At 42.2% G+C, this 13,261-nt stretch overlaps 1 protein-coding gene across 2 annotated transcripts in view; it reads right to left on the bottom strand.

The window, feature by feature from the left end:
• The window catches only part of MKLN1 (muskelin 1), a 93,038-nt gene that overhangs the window by 988 nt on the left and 78,789 nt on the right, over positions 1–13,261 (bottom strand). For both annotated transcript variants that reach the window (XM_021530924.3, XM_085569377.1), the window contains exons 15-17: positions 11,842–11,981; positions 9,490–9,592; positions 1,218–1,272 (exon numbers count right to left, since the gene is read on the bottom strand). In XM_021530924.3, coding sequence (XP_021386599.2) covers positions 1,218–1,272; positions 9,490–9,592; positions 11,842–11,981 — 298 coding nt within the window. The remainder of the gene's footprint in view (positions 1–1,217; positions 1,273–9,489; positions 9,593–11,841; positions 11,982–13,261) is intronic.

The following is a 13,261-nucleotide window of genomic DNA, read 5'->3' as shown; positions in this document are numbered from 1 at the left end:
TAATTTAGTGAACTCACTCTTCAGTTAATCAAAGTCAACCAAGTTAATCAAATCAAGGAGGGCTGGGGCTTTTGTTTTCAAAGCACCTCTGGATGTACATATCCTCCTATGTGTAAACCCAAAATCTGGATAAAGCATTGTACTGAGTGAAGAACTAATTCATTTTTTAAAATGCTTAAAACTAGGGAAAAGTTTTGAGGATGGTGAAGCACTGGCACAGGTTGCCCAGGGAAGCTGTGGATATCCCACAGCTGAAATGTTCAAGGCCAGGTTGGATGAGGCTTGGATCAACCTGGGATAGTGGAAGGTGTCCCTGCCCATGGCAGAGGGAGTTGGAATGAGATGATTTTTTGAAGGTCCTTTGCAGCCCAAACCATTCTGTGAGTCTAAGAAAAATCCCACTTTTTTGAAACTTGGGTTTTCTTTCTTTAAAAGCAGTTGATCCTATAGGTCAACTTGATGTCTTCCAAATCACAGGAACTCAGCAGAGCTTCCTTATCCAGCAGGGCAGAACTGCAGTGGGCTTTAACCTTCCCTCAGTTTCTCAGATTGGGAATTATACCTCCATCAAAAACTGAAGTCATCCATCCTCTTAGCAAGAGCTCAGAGAACACTCCAGTACAAGGACGTAATTTCTGCCTGTACCCTTCCCACAGGTTGCCCAGGACGAGTCTCTGAGATCTCTCAAAGAGTTAACTGGACAGAGCAGTGAAACAAATCACAGCTTTGGCTCAGCCCTCCTGTTTCCAGCCCTTCATGCCACTGTTTTCTTCACTCTTGACACTCTGCCCGAAGAACTCATTCTGCAGAGAACAGAGCGAACCAAACTACTCCAGGAATTGCAGTTATCACAGCAAACAGAGCCGTAGCCATGCTGTGAAATTCCAAAGTGACATGACAGGAGGTGCCTTATTCTAACCAAAGCTTCTGTTTACTTGGGTAACAGCGAAGGATCAGATGTAATAAGAGACACAAAATTATCCCAGGAGGCATTGGTTTAAAACCACTGATGGTGAGAGATGTTTTAAATATGGGCTTGAGGTATTGGACACTGGTCATTATAAATAACCTCTCAAATGTCTGGGTAGTGACACTTTGCATATTGAAAAGAGTCTGCAATGTTGATAGGAGCTATAACATTTGATATAAAAACCAGTAGAAACTAAGAGCATTATCAAAGGGAACATCATGTAATTCCTCTGACACACAATACTCACCGAGAGTCGTGAAATCCGAGCCAGACTTAAATAATGCTGAGGCAAGAAGCTGAAACTGCAGAAGAAGAGGTAAAGGGACAAAGAAAGAAAAAAGTGTTATTAACCACAAAGGCAAAAACCCCAAGGGATTCATAGAAGTACAAGTAGCTTTAGAGTTGCTGTGTTTTCTCTACACAATCCTCACAACTCCTGTGCCATACACATGAATAACAGCAGCAGGCACTTTCACATGAGCACTACAATTTGTCACCTTGGCACAAGTTAGATGGTTTTTCCTAGAATTAGAGCAGCGTTGATGCAATGAAAGGTATTTGACTGAGAGCTCTAAAAATCTCATTTTTTTACATATAATTTTTTGCCTCTTTGGCAGAAGGTAGAGTCCCTTCCACACAGTAACATTCCCAGGGATTAACAAGGTATAGGCACAGCAGCCAGGGATTAACAAAAAACAGGGAAACTGCTGGAATGAGCATGAACTTCTTGAAACAGAGAAAGCTTTGCCCAGAGAAGCTGTGCATGCCCCAACCCTGGCAATGTTCAAAGCCAGATGGGACTGAACAACCTGATCTAATGGATGGCATCCCTGCCCATGGCAGGGGGTTTGGAACTCAGTGATCCTTTAACGTCCCATCCAACCCAAACCATTCTATGATTCTAACGACAACAACCTTTCGAACTGCCAGAGATCTCACATCACAAATTAGGCATTATCTTCCTAACTAAAAATAAAATTTCTTTGTTTGGGAACATCAGGAGCATGAATAAAAACATTTTACTTAACACATTCATGGTTTTATTCTCCCTTCATGTTTCACTGATAGACAGTGACCACAGTGTCTTCTTCTGCCCCTGACTGCTGTTTCCAGGAACCCAAGGAACAGAAAAGCTTAGTGCTTTGTCATTCTCCTGCAAAGAAAGAGTTGATTCCCTAAAGCTTTGGAATTTTGTGTCTCCTGCCTGTGTGTCTTTTCAGCACAAAGCCCGAAGGAAAAGAAGAGAGGAAAAAACCAGAAGAGAAGCAAATATGTTCAGGGAAGGAGTGGAAAGAACAGCCAGGCATTACATATCCATCAGCTGAATTTCAATTTCAATAAAAAATGGGAACACAGACAATTTGTAGGCATGTAGGAGTGGAGAAGGTGATGAGTAGCAGCCAACATGAATTTGGCAACAACAAGTTGCAGTACATCAATCTGATTTCTCCTATGAGGCAGAAGGCCCTAGGGATGGGACTTGGCAACAGACCTTGTCCATTCTGACTTTCATAGGAATTCTAACACTTTCATATGATATTTAAGACACATTGTGATGGCATCACTCAGATTAAGCCAACAGGGAAAGGCAAACAGATCAAATATCTTTTCTGTGGGTGGCCATCAATGGTTTGACATCAAAATGGAGCCTTGAATCAGGAGTGATTCATCTGTGGCCCAGGGTCAGCATCACCCTGGGTTTTCAGTGGTAACCTGCTTGGCAGAACAGGGCAGGATCACCAGACCTTACACCACACTCTGACTGCCAGCAAGGAACAGCCAGCCTTCCAACTGTTTTTCCACTTAATCCAAATTATAATGATGGATTGAGGTGCATTTCGCCAGGGCCAAGTGCAAATCAACATAAACAGAAAAAATCAGCAATACAGAACAGGTGCAGAGCTCTGTGAAAATGCACTTAGGCGCTACAACAAATCGGTATCACTTTATTATAAAACTGAAAAATGCATGAAAAGGAGCAGAATCTTTAAATAAAATACTCTTGCTGTTAAAGGTTTTAAAGTCTCCTCTACAATAAGGAGCCCATTTTGGGATGCCCTGTATCAGCTAGCAACACATGAGGAATACACTAGAAAAAAAAATTAAGTGTTCTGAAAAGCAAATTCTACAAAGAAAGCTCAAAGGAGTCAGGGTTGCAGAGAACGATGGTCAAGCACAAAACTGCCAGAAGTCACAGATGCAAAAGGCTGCTACAAAAAACAGATCTACAACCCAGTGCAAGAAGCTACAAAAAGACTTCAGTAAGATCAGTTTCAATGTGACATCAAGGGAACAATCAGGCTAAAATAAGGACTGTAGTGTCTGGTAAGTCTGCATCCTTTGGGGAGGGTATGGTGAGAAAGACAGAGGACTGACAAACTGAGATGAGGGGGAAGGGGGTGTAAAGTGCCCTCCTGAGTGTAAGGCCTGGTCACACTAAATCACTGCAGTGCCACACGTGGATTCCACTGTGAGCCTCATTTGAGAGAGCAGCTTGGCTTCCCAGCAGCACCGTACTTAAACAGCTGCCCAGCATAAATAGCTCCAAAAGTTCCAATAAAACCCGTGGCTAAATCCGTGCAGCTTCTGAGAGCAAATGCCACGCTCTGGCCATCCTTCCCTCCCACACCATGACCGCAGGGGCCTGCTGCCAGCTGCCTGGTGGCACACCAAGCTGGGATAAAGCGGGTGCCACGTGCTCCCAGGGGTTCCCATGCTCCTGCAGCAACGCCCTGCTGGGAGCACAATGCCACACTGGGGCTCAGGTGCCCGACAAAGAGGCCAGATGAGCAGGGTCCAGCCAAGAACTCACTGAACTGAGACCAAAACCCTGCTGAAAATGGCCTCTGCCAAGTTTCCAGCCTCATCTGCACCAGGCATGATGGATTTTCACGGCTATGAGTTTCTTTGCAGCTTTGTGGGGAAGGAGGATCTTGTTCCCTCTTCCACTGATGGCACGGCACTTGAGTTAACCTTGAGGGCTGTTGTTTGGTTGGTTTGAAATTTAATTTGTATCAGCTCACACTTGAAAAGCACTTCCTGATGGAAAAGTCAAGCATGGGAATTAAGAACATCAATTAAGGACAGTGCTGAACCTAAGTTGGTTCATTCTGCACTTGAATTACAATCCCAAACCCTACAATGTTATCCCAAAGGATCCCCACTTTTTTTCCAAAGTGTGGGACAGTTACTGCTCACTCAATACCAGGTATCCTACATACCATTCCCAGTAGATATCCAGCGTACTATTTTCTTCACAAAGTTCAAGCTCTGCTCTAAAGAACAAATTTCTTCATCAACTTTCTTATCATATTAATTGTTATTCTAACAGATGGCACTTCAAACTCTGATTAATTTTGGGTCTATTTGAAACTAACAGTATCTGATTTTTCAAAACATGTAGTGTTATGCCACAGCTTCTGAATTCACAGAAAAGCACGGCCCTCAAGCAAATCACACCTCAGATCTCCCCCATCAGGCACTAGAATGAAACATCCAATTAATGACCATCTAGGAAAAACAATTTGCTTAATATCACACAGCAACTCTGTTATGGAGGCAAGAGCAGAATTCAATTATCCAGCAGAAGCATCCAACTGCTTTAATCACAGCACCACCCATTTTCTTCTGACAATCCCTCTGGCTCACTGGCTTCATCCTTTCCAAATTAAGCCTGCACTCAAAAGACAGCAGTTCCCTTTGTTACACAATTAACTTCTCTCTCGGAGATCCAACCAACCTCCTGAACAGAGGCAGGGGCTCTTGGGAGATAAACAGATCTGGTTAACTAATGGAAGGTTATACACTATGTCTATTTTTATATATTTGCTGCACACCTCTGCCTTTGCACAAACAAAATGATTAAGAGGGAATGAGTAACTCCCATTTGGGATACCTGGCCAGTTGTATGAATCACAATTCCTCCTCCTCCTCTGCAATGCCTGTGTGTGAGTGCTCAGAACACAGCATAAACCAGTTCCTCAGCTTTGACCAGTTCTCTGGGGCTGGTGACTCCCAGCACAGGCTCAAAGAGGCAAAGAGAAGCTCAAACCCTTTGAGGACAGGGCTGTTGCTGAAATTGGGAAGGCTGAACGCTGTTTTTGTAAAGGCTCCTTGGCTCCAAAGCCTCTGCTCCTGCAGCACTTAGGCTCTGAGGCTTTACAAAGAATCACAGCAGGACGCAAAGAAGAGAAACAGGCTTTTCTTAGCTCCTTCTAGAACTATTTTTCCCATTTGGACTTCAATTTTCCCAGAAATACCAGTCTAATGCAGATTCAAACAATACTTCTGGGCCCTGCTGGCTTTATCTGTCAAATTTATTAAAGACAAGGTCTTAAGAATGGAAAGTATGAAGCAGCCTTGAACAGGGGCCTCCAGCCTCAGTCTTCAAGCAAGTCAAGCCTCAGATTGGCCTCCAGGTCCTTGCTCTTTCTCCTACCATGCTCCAAGAAAAACATACTGTGAGTTTTCCTTTTGCTTTGTATCTGTTTTACAACAATCATGGGATTAAGCTTCATCGGTTGTTAAATCTCCATGTACAAAATCATCCTGCTCTCCCATATTTGGAAAGCACTGGACATTTTTTTGTGTCATCTTGATTTCTACTGCAGCCCATTTAACAGCAGCAAAGCTCTGGGTATGATTACTGTAATGTTCAAGGAGCGTCTTTAGCTTTTGTACATGAACTACTAATGTTTCTGTGCTTTAACAGCACCTCTTTTTCTCTAAGTACAAAATCTGGAATTCAATTTGATATTTATTTTGACCATCCTTTTATCTTTAAAAGCCTGCTGTTGTAATCTTTCACCAAATTCACATCTGTGTGTGGCAGAGAAGAACAGCCATGCCAGCAGAAAATTTTACACCAACAAATGACCCTTTCATACAACTTTTAATCTGTTAAATCACGGGCAAAATTCCCCATTTTCTAGAAATTTACCATCCTTTTCCTATAGTGTCAGGGCTATTAAGCCAGAGCCACTAAAAGATCCACTGATTTGGGAACACTGAACTGACTGAGGAGGTTTAAGTGATGTCAAGCAAAATCACAGTTAAAGACAGGATCTGCATTTGTGGGCAGAGAAGTTGCTGGCACACAGCCTGTGGCAACTAAACCAAGCACCCATGCAATACCTGTTACTTGCAGGCATCTATTTAATTTCAGAATAATAAAAAAAGGGGGGAAAAAATAGTCCTCTTAGCATCCCTAAAATTCACAGCAACAGAATGAAAAATCTTGGGGTATGTTCCTACTATCAATCATTCATGCTACTTTAAACAAAATCGGTTACTAAGGCCAAAGTAAGTTTCAAGAACAGTCTGTTTGTTTTCCTTGGCATCCAAATGCAAACAGCTGAACAGACTTGCCTAACTAAGTCAGAAGGAATTACTTCTATTACAAAGCAAGCAAGCCTCACGACAAGGGGAAATTCTGCTTGTAACGGTATATAACACCACCCAGATCTCCATCCATAAAACATTAAACCATACAGGCCAGTCTCCAGAATAACTGCATGAAGTTGGAGATGAAACTATTCAGCCTGGTCCTTCCCAAATTTAACAGTTGCCCTGGGAGGAGGGAAAACAGGCAGGAATGGATTTCCTAAAGTTCTAAGATGCCTTACAGCATTCAATGGCTGCAGAGCAAAATACATCTGTCACCTTTGCTATTAATTGAGATACAAATCAAATAAAGGCAGGGTATGGAGGTGTCTGGGCTGAGAGACACAATCAAACTGGTGCTTGAAATTCGATATGGAATCCAAAATGCCTGCGTCAGTCCTTTGGAAAGCACAGGAGCTATTTGAAGATGCAATGCCAGAGCAAAAAGCCAACTCGATGTGATAACCGGAAGGTAAATTGACGTCAACTGGAAATGCACCCAGTCAGTACCAGCCCAGCAGCTGGCTCTGTGCCACAGCCCTGGCAGATCTGGCCCACTGTAAAAAAAGCTTTGGAAGTTAAAGCTTTATGACCAGCACAATGAATAACAATTAAAAAAAAAAACAAAACCAAAAACCAAAAAAACCCCCTGTCCAAAACCCAAACAAAAAAGCATCCCAGAAACTGTTAAATGATGTTTTGAGACTACTGGAATGGATGGAAGCTCTAATTCTGCTGAATGGTGTGTGCTGATCTGACAGCCCAGCACGACAGACAGAAGCTATTGGATTTTGTTTGGATCAGACATTAGGCCTGCAGAGAAAGAATCCACAATATATTCACTCAGCTGGACTGAGCTATGTAAGCTCATTCGCTGGATCATTAATGTTCAGAACACCAGTGTGCTCTCTAAAAAGGGGTAATTCTTTTTTTCAAACATTTAATTCTATTTCTACTGGTATGATACAGCTTGTACATTCCCCCAGAATCTCAGAGGAGACAATGCAGGCATGTAAACTCTCCATTCCTACAAGGTGGACAAGTTGAACACTGAGCTGGGAAAAGGAGAAGGAGGATATTAAAGGGTTTTCTGTGCCAGATGTGTCCAACATGCAGCTTCTGCAGCAGCTCCCTCGGTCTGTGGGCGAGAGGAGGCAGCAGGAACTAGGAGAAGAGCTTGCTCATCACACCACACATGTTTGCTGTTCAGGGAATAATAAAAAGGCCCAGCCAGCCATGAGATGCAAGATCTTCTTAGGAAAAACTGGCTGAGGAGAGACAGGCTACCAGCACACAGGTGTGACATGGAAAAAAAAGGAGATTGGAGAACACAGGACACATCTTATAGGAGTGGGAGGGAGCAGAAGGGAAAAAGAGATCATCAGGATGGGAACTGGTACTGTATGGGTTACTACAGGCTCAAACAGGAAGAAGAAACCTCAAATTCCAGGTTGAGTTTTGGACCCCTCACAAAAAGAAAGTCACTGAGGGGATGGAGTAAGTCCAGGGAGGGGAACTGAGCTGGGAAAGGGTCTGAGGCACCAGGAGAGGCTGAGGGAGCTGGAAATGGGCTCAGCCTGGAGAAAAGGAAGCTCAGGGGGGATCTTCTGGCTCTGAACAACTCCCTAACAGGAGGGGACAGCGGTTGGGGGCCACTCCCAAGTAGTAAAACACAGAACAAAAGGAAATGGCCTCAAATTCAGACTGGGTATAAGGAAAAATTCACCAGAAGGGTTGTTCAGCTCTGGCACAGGCTGCCTGGGGAAGAACAATCCCATCTCTGGAGGTATTTAAAAGCCACATAGATGTGGCAGCTGGGGACATGGCTTAGCAGTGGCCTTGGCAGTGCTGACGCAATGGTTGCACTTGACGACCTTAAAGGTCTTTTCCGACCTCAAAGACTCTGGAAGTGTTACCACACTGGGAAGATGGCACATATCAGAAAAAAAAAAATCTCCTTTTCTATCTTAAGAAAAGCAGGATCATCTGTTGTCTTTCCTGTGCTAGAAATGTCTAGAAAGGATGTGAAACTACTTGATATGGAACAATTTGAACAAGAAACTATTTACAGAGAACAGGGAGTCACTTAAATATTTTGTTGAATCACATGTTTATAAATGCTGATTAGAATTTATGACAAATGTGATCACTTCCAAGATCCTGGTAAGAGTAAGCTTTTTTTCTAATTCTAACTCTAGAATTCCATCCTGTGCACACACAAGACTATTCTTATATTCTCCCCCAAGAGCTTTAAGTGTCTGTATAATCTTTTCTTTTGCTAAAGTAGCAAGTTAAAGCCACCAGATTAAGAGATTTAATCCAGGGACTCAGAATGGAATAGAACTGCCCCTCCTCCTATGATGATTTTATAAAAGGAGCTGTTGAATCCTTTCCCAAGTCATTAAGGAAAGGAGACAGCAAGAACCCCAGACTTTTCCTTATCTACCCCATCAGGAGCTGAACGCTGGCACATCTCAGCTGGCTGCCCCAAATTCCATGTGGAAATTAATGCCAGAGTTAAATCAACCACCTTATCTGACACTTCTCACTATTTTTTTAATTGGTTTTGTAAAGTGACACGCACTGCAGTACTGGAATCAAAACAGGAAATAGAAACAAATTCCTGGAATAAATAAAGAACATGCCTACTGGATAATATTCAAAAGGCAAAGGAAATAAGATTTTAAGGGTAGCAAGCAGTGTATACGTATAAACTACTTCCAGAAATATTGATCATCTTTAGAAAAGCTTTCCCTCTCCAGAGATGCTGAATATTGAGAAGCCTGAGCATGAGTAAGTTTCTACTCTCTTTCTACTGCACAACTACAGACTGGTGACATTTCAGAGCGTTTACATTTCAATTAAAGCTCCCAAAATACACACCAGCACACTGGAATTAAAACAAAGGCTTAGTTTTCACTCTTAGGAGCACAAAAGCTATTTTATCTGGACCTGCAGTTGTTACATGACTGTTTCCAAAACAGTGTGGCTTAAGTGCAGAAAAATACGTGATACAGCAAAATGTCTGGCACCTGCTGAGCTTTTACAAACTGAATAAAACCCAGATTTAAGAGGCCCAAAACTTTCAACGAGAATGCAGTTTAAATTTCTTTAGGACAAGGTTCATTGATCCTCACCTCCTTTGTCTCCTCAGGGTCCGAGTGATCCACAGTTACATATAAATCATTCTGCAGGTACTTCAGTGCACTAAGAGGGTCAGTCTGAGCTTTCTCTTCAAACCTGCAGAGAAGAGACAGAAAACTTGAGCACAGCCTTTTCCTTCAGCACTAAGTACTGTTGGTTCAACAGAGAGTAAAACCCATCTAACAAACCCAGTGTTTCCAAAGAAAACCACGTTAATGGCAGCTGAGCCTCATGGAATCAGGCTGAGCCTGAAGGAATTTCAGGCCAGACTGAAACATGGAAGAGGGCTTTTTGGGGTGTAAGGGAGTTAAAAGGGCCAAGTATTACATTCTTACTAAAAAGATTCAAAAGCATATGCACAGAAGCTTCTTGATATATAAATATAAAATCTTGAGTGCAGCTTGTTTTTCACAAATGAAGTAAGATGTGAGTAGCACCTCACAGATCAGACACAGGTAAGCTTTGAGCACTTCAGTCCCTGGGATATTAACATCCCACTGTTGGAAAGAGCACAGCTCCATAACAACCCTGTGCACCACCACCATTATCTCCTCATTTTCTTTTAATGAACAGGAACTGCAACTTCTGTGAGTTCCCTCAAGAAATGAACAGAGCCCTCAGGAAATTATTATTCTGGGCTCAGTGTACTCAGTGAGCAGAGCTGCTTCCCTGCAGCACTGAGTTGGTTGCTTATGCCTAGAAAGGATGGGGTTTAAAAATCATCCTTTTCCTCCTCTCACCTGCCCACTAAATTCAGCATCACACTGTTTGTCATCTTATCATATTGTTATTTTTTTATTTGGGTCATCTGCCTGGCTATTTATACCACAGTGGACATGTGGAGCCTGAATTTTGAAACTGTCAAAAGATGTCAGTGACTGAGCAGCACAGGGAGCACAAAGACCTTGTCTGTCACCTGATGCATCTGACAGTTTGGTCACCACACATGGTTTCAAACACTGCCATAGATTTTCTCAGATGACATCACCCTGGTCCAGAGAGATGAAGTGCTTTAAAGGAGTGGAACCACTGCCACCTTGCTCTTTTCCACCTGCCCAGCCTGGCTGACTGGTACTGAACAAGTTCATAGGAAAAACAGGACCCCAGCTGATGGTTTGCTGTGGATGCAAAGCCAGTACCTGTTCTGGTAATCAGATTTTGGGGGAGTGCAGGTAAAGGGCAGCCAGTGACTTCACAGCAATTCAGCTCCAGCCAGGCATCCATTCCACCATCCCTGGCTGCTCAGGTTTGACTCCCTCACACAGACCCCAAAAATGGGAGCACAGTGCACAAACCCCAAACTTCTACCATTTAACACACAGCAACATTTCCTCCAAGTGCAATTTAAGCAAGTTGAATAATTCAGAACTGTCTCTGGAGGCTGCACAGCTGCATTTCCATACCACCACATCTGGGTTTAATAAGCCTCCCAGATAACTGGGCAAGGCCTTTATTCATTCTTGTAAGTATTCACATCTACTGTGTGCTAATCTCAGTGTCTCACCCAGCCACAGTGGCTGTGAGTTGAGTACAGCAATTTGCTTGCTGCCACAGAAATAAAATACCATCAGGTATTTTAACCTGACCTTCTAACTCTTGGCAGAGCCTGATAACAATGTATTTTCCCCTAGAATGCAGGGAGAGCTATTTACTGCCTCCAAATGATTTGCTGGGTCCTGAAAGGCTCTCTCACTGCTGCAATTTCTTGACTAAGGCAACACCATAAGCTTGATTTTGAAAAGCTGTTGCCCTTAATAGCAAATACAAGGCAACTCTGAAGCATCCAGAGTGCAAGAAGCACTGCAGTGTAGCAGAATTCTGCCTAAGTGAGTTCTTTCAGGAGTTTCTGAATGAGAAACTCTGATGACCTCACCATGGTTGAGTCTCAGATGTGCAAAGGCATCCAGCCTCCAGACTTCATTAGCATCCTTGCAGGCTGTTACTATCTCCAAGCAGTGTTTCCAAAACATACTCCATTTCCTTGGGAGGTGACAGCACCAAAACACATGTTGATGAGCAGCAGAGTGAAAAGGGAATCTAAAAATTCCCCATGACTCCCCACACAATAAGCAGATTTTTCTAGTTTTAGAATAGCATGGGCAAAATGAATCGAGTTAATTTTGTAGTTTAGCCCTGGCCCACTGCTTTTTGTTAAAATAATTTTAAGAAATAATCAAGAAACATGCAGAAGGTTTAGAAAGGACCTTGAAGAGCATCTAGTTCCATATAACCAACAAAATGACATTTCACAAAATGGTTTAGGAGAGATTTGAGTCTTAGCAACTTAAAAAAAAAAAAAAGAAACACCTGTAGAAGGAAATTGCAAACCACCTTTGTTTCTATACCTGTGCTTTCTGATGAGGTATTTGCAGTGTCTTAGCAGGTATTCCTTTGAAGGTCGACAGAGCTTCAGAGACCAGAAATCATCTAATCTCATCTTTGGAGAGCAGGATTTACCAGGATTCCCTCCAAATAAGTAATGAACCTAAGGAAATGAGAGGCAGATCAAAAATTTGATTGTTTGTGTAAATCCACTGAACAAAGACAATTTACTATGTCAGCAGCTTTGCAGAGGTTTATTCTGGTGGGATAAACTCTGCCTTTTAGACAAGTTGCTTATTATCCATCTTATTATCGGCCTCACTTTGTCCCCGTAGAGATGAATTAAGTTCTCCTAAAAATTACATTTTAAGATAATGAAAGAGTTGTACTGTTAGAACAGCCTTTTAGCAGATACCTGAGATATTTATAAATGAACATCCAAAATTCATGCAAACTTTTTCTTTAGGAAAAGCCTATGAGAATGATAAGTCCTTGAGCAACTGGCAAAGTGAGTTGGAAGTCCTAAAGAAGTCCAAAGTAAAGTGACAGCAAGCCCAATCCAGCAAAATCTGAATGTAGAAAGAGGCAAATTTCCAGAAGAGTGGAAGTGTCACAAAAGGACTGTTTATTTCTTCACTACATTTTTCTACCCATCGTGTGGTAATTTCAGACCCCAGACTGTTGATATTAAACATGCTACAAAGGACCTTCAAATGCTGAAGTTTAACAAGTCCAACAGACTACCTTTCCCCACAGCTTTAAAAATAATCACTCAAAACAATGTATTCTGCATCCCACTGCTGTAGGCTCTCCTTATTTATATCAGAGGAGTTTAGAAAGGTCATTGGAACAGAGGTTTCTAAAAATAAGACTCTTCAAAACAAGCACATCAAACAGCTCCTCAGATAAAGCTGGGCAACTGTGATTTAGCAACCTTCAGAGTAACTCAGAAAACACTACTCAGTCTCATGATACCTTACACTTAGAAGTAAAGGCAGAACAGTATTTACTTATTTACTGTATCATCACAGTGAAGACAACAAGCAATGCAACTTCTCCATTCAGAATCTGCACCCATTCATTCCTCCTTAAAATCCCTCAAATCTTGGGCTAGCTGAGTTTCCCGAATTTGATTAATATCCCAAAAAATGCAAGACTAAAATATGTTTTCTTTAACTCAGACTGTTTCAGACTAGGGCAAATTTTTAGAAAAATGCATGAAAAGATCAGTAAACGTGTCACAGTAATTTACATTCATGAGTTAATGAATTTATGAACCTAATCGGTGGGTTTGTGCTTTACTGGTTAATATGTACAAAGTCCTAAGTTCACTGAGCTGTCATATACACTAAAGCACATGTTGAGTCTATTTAAGGATGAATGTGTCCATTGGAGGCTGACAGTGCTAAAGAATGACAATTGTTTCTGACATGCAGGGCAAAG

This window comes from Lonchura striata, chromosome 1A (genome assembly GCF_050655825.1).
Source record: "Lonchura striata isolate lonStrDom1 chromosome 1A, ASM5065582v1, whole genome shotgun sequence".
Classification (NCBI taxonomy): Eukaryota; Metazoa; Chordata; class Aves; order Passeriformes; family Estrildidae; genus Lonchura; species Lonchura striata.
Note: the sequence above shows the minus strand (reverse complement) of the source record. Positions and strands in the feature narration are given on the sequence as shown.